This window comes from Salmo salar, chromosome 11 (assembly GCF_965601325.2).
Source record: "Salmo salar chromosome 11, fSalSal1, whole genome shotgun sequence".
Lineage (NCBI taxonomy): Eukaryota > Metazoa > Chordata > Actinopteri > Salmoniformes > Salmonidae > Salmo > Salmo salar.
Window position 1 is genome coordinate 45,146,961 of NC_138301.1, and position 14,168 is coordinate 45,161,128.

The 14,168-nt window shown below is 42.6% G+C and overlaps 1 protein-coding gene across 1 annotated transcript in view; it reads right to left on the minus strand.

Annotated features, from left to right (window-relative positions):
* Window positions 1–604: 604 nt before the first annotated feature.
* LOC106594958 (transient receptor potential cation channel subfamily M member 5) overlaps window positions 605–14,168 on the minus strand; it is a 46,964-nt gene continuing 33,400 nt past the window's right edge. Inside the window, exons 23-26 of the mRNA XM_045689597.2 lie at window positions 13,907–14,039; window positions 13,665–13,737; window positions 13,434–13,524; window positions 605–903 (exon numbers count right to left, since the gene is read on the minus strand). Of these exons, the coding sequence (XP_045545553.1) occupies window positions 746–903; window positions 13,434–13,524; window positions 13,665–13,737; window positions 13,907–14,039 (455 nt within the window). The 3' untranslated portion in view covers window positions 605–745. The remainder of the gene's footprint in view (window positions 904–13,433; window positions 13,525–13,664; window positions 13,738–13,906; window positions 14,040–14,168) is intronic.

Consider the following 14,168-nt stretch of genomic DNA (forward strand, 5'->3'; position numbering starts at 1 on the left):
GACCAGTAAGAACATTGATTGAATTATCTGCTTTGTGCTGGACAGAGGAACTCTGTTCTGGGAAGTGAATACTACACAGCTTTGTACGAGATCTTCAGTTTCTTGGCAATTTCTCGCATGGAATAGTCTTCATTTCTCAGAACAAGACTGATGAATTTCAGAAGAAAGTTCTTTGTTTCTGGCCATTTTGAGTCTGTAATCGAACCCACAAATGCTGATGCTCCAGATACTCAACTAGGCTAAAGAAGGCCAGTTTTATTGCTTCTTTAATCAGAACAACAGTTTTCAGCTGTGCTAATATAATTGCAAAAGGGTTTTCTAATGATCAATTAGCCTTTTAAAATGATAAACTTGGATTAGCTAACACAACATACCATTGGAACACAGGAGTGATGGTTGCTGATAATGGGCCGCTGTACGCCTATGTAGATATTCCATTAAAAATATGCCGTTTCCAGCTACAATAGTCATTTACAACATTAACAATGTTTACACTATATTTGTCACTTGTAAATTATTATTGGTACTGAGATATTTGCTAATGTATTGGTGGTGGCACTCTTGAGTAGAAACATGGGTACATCACAAATCACAGTCAGACACATTTGGATCAAGGCTGTTCATTTTAATAAGGCACTTTGGATTCAGATTCAGTCATGTCTCAACTTTAAAACGTTCAGAAAATTTGTGGTTCGATTTCCAGGCTGGGATTCATATTACAAAAACACTACTTTTGATGTGGATGTTATTGGTCGATGTAAGGAAACCTCTTGTTGGCTCCGTATCCTGAGGGGCCTAGTTTAACCTCTCTCCTCTCTGGCTCGATCTCCTTGTCTGACACATTCTGAGGGGGATCTCTGGAAGCGCCGGCCTTCACAGCTGTGACACCAGTAGCCTTGACAGCTATAAGAAAGATTGACATTTAGACTATGCTGCTTTAACAGACAGTTCCTCTCTGTACACCCCACCCAGAACACACACCCACTTTGTCAACAATGCTTCATACCTGCAAATCACTTATAACCACTAGGTTAACAACAGCAAAAAATCACAAGTTCACACTTCTATACTATGAATTGACTTCATCACCAGTCATTGTAACCACTAGCATCCACAGTATATTGTTGTAAAAAACCTCTAGTATGATCATGATCATCACTAGTATCATCACTAGTACCATCACTAGTATCATCACTAGTACCATCACTAGTATCATCACTAGTACCATCACTAGATCCATCACTAGTACCATCACTAGTACCATCCCTACATCATCACTATCATCATCACTAGTGTAAACACTAGTATCATCACTAGTACCATCACTAGCATCATCACTAGTATCATCGCTAGTATCATAACTAGCATCATAACTAGCATCATAACTAGCATCATCACTAGTAGCATAACTAGCATCATCACTAGTATCATCACTAGTATCATCACTAGTATCATCCCTACATCATCACTATCGTCATCACTAGTGTCATCACTAGCATCATCACAAGTATCATCGCTAGTATCATAACTAGCATCATCACGAGTATCATAACTAGCATCATCGCTACATCACCACTATCATCATCACTAGTGTCATCACTAATATCATCACTAGCATCACCACTATCATCATCACTATCATCATCACTAGTATCATCACTAGTGTCATCCCTAGCATCATCCCTAGCATCATCACTAGCATCACTAGCATCATCATCACTCAGACCGAGGCTCTGCATCTGTCCTCGTGCTCCTAGATCTTAGTGCCGCTTTTGATATCATCGATCACCACATTCTTTTGGAGAGATTGGAAACCCAAATTGGTCTACATGGACAAGTTCTGGCCTGGTTTAGATCTTATCTGTCGGAAAGATATCAGTTTGTCTCTGTGAATGGTTTGTCCTCTGACAAATCAATTGTAAATTTCGGTGTTCCTCAAGGTTCCGTTTTAGGACCACTATTGTTTTCACTATATATTTTACCTCTTGGGGATGTCATTCGAAAACATAATGTTAAATTTCACTGCTATGCAGACGACACACAGCTGTACATTTCAATGAAACATGGTGAAGCCCCAAAATTGCCCTCGCTAGAAGCCTGTGTTTCAGACATAAAGAAGTGGATGGCTGCAAACTTTCTACTTTTAAACTCGGACAAAACAGAGATGCTTGTTCTAGGTCCCAAGAAACAAAGAGATCTTCTGTTGAATCTGACAATTAATCTGGATGGTTGTACAGTCGTCTCAAATAAAACTGTGAAGGACCTCGGCGTTACTCTGGACCCTGATCTCTCTTTTGAAGAACATATCAAGACTGTTTCAAGGACAGCTTTTTTCCATCTACGTAACATTGCAAAAATCAGAAATTTTCTGTCCAAAAATGACGCAGAAAAATTAATCCATGCTTTTGTTACTTCTAGGCTGGACTACTGCAATGCTCTACTTTCCGGCTACCCGGATAAAGCACTAAATAAACTTCAGTTAGTGCTAAATACGGCTGCTAGAATCCTGACTAGAACCCAAAAATGTGATCATATTACTCCAGTGTTAGCCTCCCTACACTGGCTTCCTGTTAAGGCAAGGGCTGATTTCAAGGTTTTACTGCTAACCTACAAAGCATTACATGGGCTTGCTCCTACCTATCTTTCCGATTTGGTCCTGCCGTACATACCTACACGTACGCTACGGTCACAAGACGCAGGCCTCCTAATTGTCCCTAGAATTTCTAAGCAAACGGCTGGAGGTAGGGCTTTCTCCTATAGAGCTCCATTTTTATGGAATGGTCTGCCTACCAATGTGAGAGACGCAGACTCAGTCTCAACCTTTAAGTCTTTACTGAAGACTTATCTCTTCAGTAGGTCCTATGATTAAGTATAGTCTGGCCCAGGAGTGTGAAGGTGAACGGAAAGGCTGGAGCAACGAACCGCCCTTGCTGTCTCTGCCTTGCCGGTTCCCCTCTTTCCACTGGGATTCTCTGCCTCTAACCCTTTTACAGAGGCTGAGTCACTGGCCTACTGGTGTTCTTCCATGCCGTCCATGGGAGGGGTGCGTCACTTGAGTGGGTTGAGTCACTGACGTGGTCTTCCTGTCTGGGTTGGCGCCCCCCCCCCCCCCCCCCCCCTTGGGTTGTGCCATGGCGGAGATCGTTGTGGGCTATACTCGGCCTTGTCTTAGGACGGTAAGTTGGTGGTTGGAGACATCCCTCTAGTGGTGTGGGGGCTGTGCTTTGGCAAAGTGGGTGGGGTTATATCCTGCCTGTTTGGCCCTGTCCGGGGGTATCATCGGATGGGGCCACAGTGTCTTCTGATCCCTCCTGTCTCAGCCTCCAGTATTTATGCTGCAGTAGTTTATGTGTCGGGGGGCTAGGGTCAGTCTGTTACATCTGGAGTATTTCTCTTGTCTTATCCGGTGTCCTGTGTGTATTTAAATATGCTCTCTCTAATTCTCTCTTTCTCTCTTTCTGTCTTTCTCTCGGAGGACCTGAGCCCTAGGACCATGCCTCAGGACTACCTGGTATGATGACTCCTTGCTGTCCCCAGTCCACCTGGCCGTGCTGCTGCTCCAGTTTCAACTGTTCTGCCTGCGGCTATGGAACCCTGACCTGTTCACCGGACGTGCTTGTTGCACCCTCGACAACTACTATGATTATTATTATTTGACCATGCTGGTCATTTATGAACATTTTAACATTTTAACATTTTGACCATGTTCTGTTTTAATATCCACCCTGCACAGCCAGAAGAGGACTGGCCACCCCTCATAGCCTGGTTCCTCTCTAGGTTTCTTCCTAGGTTTTTGGCCTTTCTAGGGAGTTTTTCCTAGGGAGTTTTTCCTAGCCACCGTGCTTCTTTCACATGCTTTGCTTGCTGTTTGGGGTTTTAGGCTGGGTTTCTGTACAGCACTTTGAGAATATCAGCTGATGTACGAAGGGCTATATAAAAATAAATTTGATTTGATTTAGTATCATCACCAGTATCATCATCACTAGTATCATCATGATCATCATCACTAGCATCATTACTAGTATCCTCACTAGCATCATCACTAGTATAATCACTAGTATCTTCACTAGTATCATCGCTATCATGATCATAATCACTAGCATCATCACTAGTATCATCATGATCATTATCACTAGCATAATCACTAGCATAATCACTAGCATCCTCACTAGCATCATCACTAGTATAATCACTAGTATCTTCACTAGTATCATCGCTATCATGATCATAATCACTAGCATCATCACTAGTATCATCATGATCATTATCACTAGCATAATCACTAGCATCCTCACTAGTATCATAACTAGCATCATCGCTAGTTTCATCACTAGTATCATCACTAGTATCATCCCTACATCACCACTATCATCATTACTAGTGTCATCACAAGTATCATCACTAGTATCATCCCTAGTATTCTCACCAGCATCATCACTAGTATCATTACTGGTATCATCACTACATCACCACTAGCATCATCACTAGCATCATCACTGGCATCATCACTAGTATCATCATCACTAGTATCATCACTAGTATCATCATCACTAGTATCCTCACTAACATCATTACTAGTATCCTCACTAGTATCATCACTAGTATCATCATGATCATCATCACTAGCATCATTACTAGTATCAGGAAATTCTTGAAAAAATGGAGCAGCTGGGAGTGAGTGAAAGGCCAGAAAAGAGAAATGCTTGCATGGAGAGGAAATATGCGTCCACGCGGTCCACAACGAAAGGAGGCTGTGTTGTGTGTGGTGATGAAAAGCACAGAGAAAATATATTCTTTTGCAAGCGTTTCAAGGAACTGAAGCCGGTGGAAAAGTTGGCTGCTGTAGAAAAGCTGTGGGCCTGCAAGAGGTGCTTGGTCTGTCATGGAGAAGATGATGAATGCAAAGAGACATACCTGTGCTTGAACAGAAACTGTAAAAAAGACCACCATTTCTTTCTATGCCTGAAGGGAGACTTCAGGAGGAGTGACTCAGAAAGAAGACAATTCAATGTGAGAAGGCATACGCGGACTGAGGAGCAGGAAGAATTTGTATCTAAACTCTCCCCAGAGATGGCGGACAAATTCAAGAGAGCGTTCAACAACATCACCGCAAAGACAAACTGTGGTGAAAAGATCCAGCTTGGAGAGATTGTGTCAGGTGCAGTAGAAGAATTGCCAGTTATTCTAATGCTGCTCGAGGTAACTGCCAATGCAGGACAAAAAATTGGAACCCTGATCGACTTGGCATCAGACACAAATTATATCACCCACAGAGCTGCCAGGAGATTAAATCTTCGAAGTGAAAACATCACTTTAGTCGTCCATGGAGTTGGGGGGATGGCCATGAAAGTTAAAACCAGAAGATATCTCCTCAGAGTGAGGGTCAAAATGCCTAGAGGCACAGAAAGAGCCCATGAGCTTGTCTGCTATGGTTTGAATGAAATTGCCAACATCCACAGAGTCATCAAACCTGAGCAACTCAAGAAGTTCTTCCCAGAAGTCAGTCTAGGAGATCTGAGGAGACCGGAGAGCATTGAGCTACTGATAAGCCACCGCGAAGGAAGACTTGCTCCGCAAAGAGTGAAGGTGATTGGAGACCTTGTCTTATGGGAGAGCCCGCTAGGAAAGATTGTTGGTGGAGCACATCCAGATCTGTTTGAAGAAGTCGATATCGCCGCGCACAGGTCTGGAACGCACTTTGCTCGATCCATGAGAGCAACCGCTGTCAAGTATCAAGAGATAATTAAAACACAAGAGTTCACAGCTGAAACCAAAAGCACAGTTGCTCGCAGAGAGTTCTTGGATTGGTGGAAATGGGATAGCATTGGAGCAGCTTGCGAACCGAAGTGTGGAGGATAGCCGGTGCGGCAATTGTCAACCAGGAGGCAAGGAAATGACTCTGAGTGAGGAAAGGGAGCTGGAGATCATAAGGAAAGGCCTCACGTACATCAAAGCAGATGCTCACAGCGATGAACCGCACTGGGACACAAAATACCCCTGGATTCAAGATCCAAGTTCCCTTCCCTACAACAGGAGTGGGGTTGAAGCCACCTTCTTAAGAACAGAAAACCAACTCAAGAAAGAGCCAGAGTGGAAAATAGCATACACAGCTCAAGTGCATGAAATGGTGGAGAGAAGAGCAGCAAAGAAACTCACCAAAGAGATGATCGCCAGCTGGAAAGGACCAGTATGGTATGTCAGCCACTTGGTGGCGCCAAACCCACACTCTGTCACAACACCTGTACGACTGGTATGGAACAGCAGCCAGAAGTTTAAAGGGGTCAGCATGAATGACCTGCTGCTGAAAGGGCCTGATGTTCTCAATCCCATCCGAGCAGTACTACTCAGGTTCAGAAGAGGTGTCCATGCTGCTCTTGGCGACATCAGGAAGATGTACAATTCGGTGTGGTTAGAAAACCTGGAGATGCATCTCCACAGATTTCTCTGGAGAAACACTGAGGAGGAAGAGATTGAAGAGTATGCCATCACCAGAGTCAACATTGGCGATCGACCAGCAGGGTGCATTGCACAACTGGCCATGAGAGAGACAGCAAAACTGCCCATGTTCGCTCACCTGGAGGAGGAACGTAGGATCCTTGAAGAGGATGCCTATGTCGATGACATCCTGACTTCCCATAATGACTTACAAAAGCTGGACAAGGACACCAAAGGAGTTGAAGAGATCCTGAGGACAGGCGGATTCTTCCTCAAACCCTGGGTCCGGTCAGGCCAAAGTGGGAGGCAGGAGATCGTACCAGGAGAACAAGGAGCGGTGTCAGGCACAGTACTTATTCTCCCAAACCAGATAAGGAAAGGAGACAATAAAGCCCTTGGAGTTGGATACCTTGTTGAAGAGGACAAACTGTACCTTATGACTTCAATCAATTTCTCAAAGAGGAAAAAGAAGATGAGAGTCGGACAAAATCTCCTTGAAGAAGAGGTGAGAGGGACAACTCCAAACCCACTGACGAGAAGAGAACTGCTAAGCCAAGTAGCTAGCCTGTATGACCCAATAGGCCTCGTCACACCTGCCAAACAAAAGGGCGCCATTCTTGTCAGAAAGGCGTTTCAAGAAGCTGGAGGCAAAACTCTGACCCGAAACACGTGGGACAAACCTCTGTCTGAACAATTGAGAGAAGAAGCCATCAAACTGTTTGAGGAGTACACACGTCTTAGCCAAATCACCTTCCACAGAAGCCTCACACCAGTCAACTGGCTTGGTAAACCTTGGGGAATAACATTCTCTGACGGAAGTGAGAAGAGCTATGGAGCCGTAGTGTACTTCAGATGGGAAACCGAGCAAGGCATCCAAGTCAGGTGGGTTGAGTCCAAAGCAAAACTCACACCTTTGGACCAAAAGGGGGAGGCAGTGAAAGCTGAAATCTGCGGTGCTGTCTGCGCAGCACGACTTCGAAAGTACATTGAAAAACACAGTCATAAAGAAATTGAACGATGGCTCCATCTGCTGGACAGTCAAACTGTGGTGGGAGCTATCCAGAGAGACAGTTATGGGTATCAATCTTTCTTCGCGAACAGAGTCGGAGAGATCCAGAAATCCACATCCGTCGAAGACTGGTGGTGGATCCCGGGAGGCCTGAACAGTGCTGACATCATAACAAGAGGGGCAGCCCCAGAAGACCTCCAAGAAGATTCCATGTGGCAAAATGGACCAGCGTTCCTGCGGCAACCCATGGAAGAGTGGCCACAGAAGTCAGCCAAAGAAATTGCAGCTTATACCAAGGAAGACATAAACAAACTTCAAAGGAACTATTTCTCTGCAGCACTGACCAGAGCGCAGGCCAAGAGAAACAAGAATGATGTACTTCCTGAAGTGGGAGTTCAGAAGGAAAGTCAGAGTGATGCACAGCAAAGCAGGCAAAATAACCCAGATGAACCTAAGACTAAGATCCGAAGACCACCAGCTGGCTCTGCGGTAACAAAACTGATTGACATCAGGAAATTCAGCAGCCTGACCAGGCTGATCCGAGTCACTGCCTGGGTTTGGAGAGCTGCAACGAAATGGAAAGAAGTGTTGACCAGGAATTCAGCCTCAGATAAACCAAAGTGGGAGGAAATTCTTTCAACAAACTGGAAGTCCAGAGGCAAACAAGCTGTACTCACTGTTGGGGAGTGTGAAGATGCACTAAGAGACCTGTTCCTTGCAGCACAAGAAGGTATAACCTTTCAAGGCACCACTCTCAACAGACTCGCTGTTTACAGAGATGAAGAGACTGGGCTCTTGGTTTGTGGAGGGAGGTTCAAGATCTTTGATGAGGACGAGACTGCTGTACCAATTCTACCATATGAGGCATGGATATCCACTCTCCTAGCCCAAGAGGCCCATGATGCAAACCATGAAGAAATAGCAGGTACACTCCTCCGGATGAGGAAGAAGGCCTGGGTGATAAAAGGCCGGAAGCTGGCTAAAAAGAGAGTTGACAACTGTGTGGTGTGCAGAAAGGCTAGGGCCAGAAAGTGCCAACAGATCATGAGTGACCTTCCACCCGAGCGTATAACACCAGCCAAACCATTTGAGTACACAACAGTGGACTTATTTGGACCAAATGAAGTCAAGGACGAGGTGAGAAAGAAAGTCAAGCTCAAGGTGTGGGGAATTGTCTTCTGCTGTATGGCATCCAGAGCTATACACACAGATGTTGTCAGTGACCAGTCAACTGAAGGCTTCTTACTAGCCTACCAAAGATTCACGGCACTGAGAGGGCATCCAAAGAAACTGTGGTCAGATCCTGGAAAGAACTTTGTGGGTGCCAGACCTGCCCTCAAAGAGCTCTACCACTTCCTGGATCAACAAATTACATCTGAGCTTGAAAATGAAGCTTCAAAGCATGGAACAGAGTGGAGCTGGAAGATCCACCCAGCAGACTCCCCTCACAGGAATGGTGCTGCAGAAGCAGCTGTTCGCACTGTGAAGCGGGCCTTGCACAATATGAGAGGCGAAGGACTCTTCACATGGAGTGAGTTTCAAACATTTATGTTCATGGCTGCTAACCTTGCCAATGAAAGGCCCATAGATGCCAGGACTCAGAGCCGGGAGGACTGCATAGAATACATCAGCCCTAATTCTCTTCTGCTTGGAAGGACTGGACCTAGGGGAGACTTAGGAAGCTTTGAGTTTGAAGACTACTCCTACAAAAGGTTAAGAGTCATTCAAGCAGAAGTTAACTGGTTCTGGAGGAAGTGGAGTCAGTTGGCTGGACCTAACCTATTTGTGAGGAGTAAGTGGCACACAAAGCAGCGAAACGTGGCCGTTGGAGACGTCGTCTGGCTTGCAGACCAGAACGCTTCGAGGAGTCAGTATAAGCTTGGTAGGGTCGTCAATGTCAACGCTGACAAGGATGGCATTGTGAGAGATGCAAATATACGAACCTTCCCAAGTTATCCCATCTCAACTTTGAAGCATGTTTGTGGAGACAAAGCAAAGAAACGTTCAACCAAAATCCCTGCTACAATTCTTCACAGGGACGTCAGGCGTTTGGTTGTGTTATTACCTGTAGAAGAGCAGAAGTAAAGCGATCGAAGATGGAGCCGATGTGACCTCCTTGGGTTCAAGAACCAGGAGATCAAGTGGGAGGTGTTGCGTCAAAAGACAGGTATTCATATTCAAGGCGTTCAGATTTTCAACTGATTTCAAAGATAAAACACCAACAGGGGGCGAAAGAGTGTATGCATTGTGGAACCCATCATTAGCTTGTGTTTCCCTGGGGAACATATATACTGGTGCACCTTTGTGATAGCAGGTGGTGAAATGTTTGGTGGAAAAGCATTTCACTGGAAGTCCTTCACGGAAGAGGAGACTCTCATCCATACACATTCAGCTCATTTAGGATTCTGGAGACTCAACCGGTAGGCACATGGACATTGTTGTGTAAAATTGTTGCCAGTTAGGTGTTTATTTGTGTTGAGAATTGAGACCAATTGTCTAATTTAGTATATAGTATAATTTAGATAATATGACTACATTAAGATTATATATTTAATTTGAAATGACCTTACTTGAAGTAATGTATATTTCTTTTTGTGTTTTGCCTTTTAAAGGTTATCAACCTAACTAACTAACTAAAGAACTAACTAACTAACTAAAGAACTAATTAACTAACTAACTAACTGACTAAAGAAATAAAAGAAGTCAGAAGAAAATTGAGTTGTCCCTTGCGTCCTTCAGTCCTTAAAGGCCTTTTTCAAGTTTGGGCAAAGAGCTGCAGTGTGAACCATACACAACTTGACAATCATGATCATAATCACTAGCATCATCACTAGTATCATCATTATCATTATCACTAGCATAATCACTAGCATAATCACTAGCATCCTCACTAGCATCCTCACTAGCATCCTCACTAGCATCCTCACTAGTACCATTACTAGCATCATCACTAGTATTATGATGATCATAACTAGCATCATCCCTAGTATACTCACCAGCATCCTCACTAGCATCATCACTAGTATCATCCCTACATCACCACTATCATCATCACAAGTATCATCACTAGTATCATTACTGGTATCATCACTACATCACCACTAGCATCATCAATAGCATCATCACTGGCATCATCACTGGCATCATCATCACTAGTATCATCATCACTAGTATCCTCACTAGTATCATCACTAGTATCATCACTAGTATCATCACTAGTATCATCACTAGCATCATTACAATTATCCTCACTAGTATCATCACTAGTATCATCATGATCATCCTCACTAGCATCCTCACTAGCATCCTCACTAGTATCATTACTAGCATCATCACTAGGATTATCATGATCATCACTAGCATCATCCCTAGTATTCTCACCAGCATCATCACTAGCATCATCACTAGTATCATCACTAGCATCATCACTAGCATCATCATCACTAGTATCATCCCTAGTATTCTCACCAGCATCATCACTAGCATCATCACTAGTATCATCACTAGCATCATCACTAGCATCATCATCACTAGTATCATCATGATCATTATCACTAGCATAATCACTCGCATCACTACTAGCATCACCACTAGCATCATCAATAGCATCATCACTAGCATCATCACTGGCATCATCACTAGTATCATCATCACTAGTATCATCATCACTAGTATCATCATCACTAGTATCATCACGAGCATCATCACTAGTATCCTCACTAGTATCATCACTAGTATCATCACTAGTATCATCATGATCATCATCACTAGCATCATTACTAGTATCCTCACTAGCATCATCACTAGTATAATCACTAGTATCATCACTAGCAACATCACTAGTATCATCACTGTCATGATTATAATCACTAGCATCATCACTAGTATCATCATGATCATTATCACTAGCATCCTCACTAGCATCCTCACTAGCATCCTCACTAGCATCCTCACTAGTATCATTACTAGCATCATCACTAGGATTATCATGATCATCACTAGCATCATCCCTAGTATTCTCACCAGCATCATCACTAGCATCATCACTAGTATCATCACTAGCATCATCATTAGTATCATCATCACTAGTATCATCATGATCATTATCACTAGCATCATCACTAGCATCATCAATAGCATCATCACTGGCATCATCACTAGTATCATCACTAGTATCATCACTAGTATCATCACTAGTATCATTACTAGTATCCTCACTAGTATCATCACTAGTATCATCATGATCATCATCACTAGTATCATCACTAGCAACATCACTAGTATCATCAATGTCATGATTATAATCACTAGCATCATCACTAGCATCATCACTAGCATCATCAATAGCATCATCAATAGCATCATCACTGGCATCATCACTGGCATCATCACTGGCATCATCACTAGTATCATCACTAGTATCATCATCACTAGTATCATCATCACTAGTATCCTCACTAGTATCCTCACTAGTATCCTCACTAGTATCATTACTAGTATCCTCACTAGAATCATCACTAGTATAATCACTAGTATCATCACTAGCAACATCACTAGTATCATCACTGTCATGATTATAATCACTAGCATCATCACTAGTATCATCATGATCATTATCACTAGCATAATCACTAGCATAATCACTAGCATCCTCACTAGCATCCTCACTAGTATTCTCACCAGCATCATCACTAGCATCATCACTAGTATCATCACTAGCATCATCACTAGTATCATCACTAGTATCATCATCACTAGTATCATCATGATCATTATCACTAGCATAATCACTAGCATCCTCACTAGCATCCTCACTAGCATCCTCACTAGTATCATTACTAGCATCATACTAGCATCCTCACTAGCATCCTCACTAGCATCCTCACTAGCATCTTCACTAGCATCATCAGTAGCATCATCACTAGTATTATCATCACTAGTATCATCATCAGTATCATGATCATCATCACTAGTATCATCATTATCATCATCATGATCATCATTATCATCATCACTAGTATCATCACTAGTATCATCATGATCATCATCACTAGTATCATCATCACTAGTATCATCATCACTAGTATCATCATCACTAGTATCATCATGATCATTATCACTAGCATAATCACTAGCATAATCACTAGCATCATCCCTAGTTCTCACTAGTATCATCACTAGCATCATCACTACTATCATCATGATCATCATCACTAGTATCACCACTAGTATCATCATCACTAGTATCACCACTAGTATCATCATCACTAGTATCATCATCACTAGTATCATCATCAGTATCATGATCATCATCATCACTAGTATCATCATTATCATCATCATGATCATCATTATCATCATCACTAGTATCATCACTAGTATCATCATGATCATCATCACTAGTATCATCATCACTAGTATCATCATCACTAGTATCATCATCACTAGTATCATCATGATCATCATCACTAGTATCACCACTAGTATCATCATCACTAGTATCATCATCACTAGTATCATCATGATCATCATCACTAGTATCATCACTAGTATCATCATGATCATCATCACTAGTATCATCAGTACTATCATCATTATCACGATCATCATCACTAGTATCATCACTAGTATCATCAGTAGTTTCAACATTATCATCATCATCATGATCATCATCACTAGTATCATCATGATCATCATCACCAGTATCATCACTAGTATCATCATGATCATCATCATGATCATCATTATCATCATCACCAGTATCATCACCAGTATCATCATGATCATCATCACTAGTATCATCAGTAGTATCATCATTATCATCATCACTAGCATCATCATTATGAGCATCAATATCATCATCACTAGAATCATCACTAGCATCATCATGATCATCATCACTAGTATCATCAGTAGTATCATCAGTAGTATCATCATTATCATCATTATCACTAGCATCATCATGATCATCATTAGCATCATCACTCACATGGAACTCTGGGGGCCTCTCTCTCACACTTGAGTGTACTCTGGGAAAAGCACTCAGCGATCCAGGACAGCACCTCCCCACAGTACTTCACCTGGGGGTGGGAAAGACAGAGGCATACCTTTTACACACGTACCATCACTAGTGTTGTCTGGCCGAGGTTCCACTTTTGGGACTACTCTATTGGTTCCATTATGCCAGGCATAATAAATCAATGTCTCTCTATTTTTGTACCTGAGTTTCCATGGATGACATTCGCTTCTCTTGCTCCTTGAATCCTCCAACAATCTTCAATAAGCTCTGAACCCTTTTGTCACAAAGAAAAACATTTGAAAAACACATTGAATATCAAAGACATAAATGAAGGATACAGACTGACTTAAAGGTAGTTCATAAGAATTACAAATATACAACACACACAAGGTGGTGGGAATGGATAATTACCATTACAAAACAAAACATTGTGAAAGAGTTACTTGGAAGAGGTGCTCTTCAGTCTCTCCTCACTGCTCTCCAGATGCTGCCGTTCCAGTTTGGCCAGATAATTCTCCTTCTGTACTGTCTCCCAGGTCATCAACCTCTGGTCCAGACCTGCAGGCAGCTCCCTCTCTGAACACACAACACAAACACCACTCTGTAAGTATCTATGTACTAGCACCAACACCACTCTGTTAGTATCTATGTACTAGCACCAACACCACTCTGTTAGTATCTATATACTAGCACCAACACCACTCT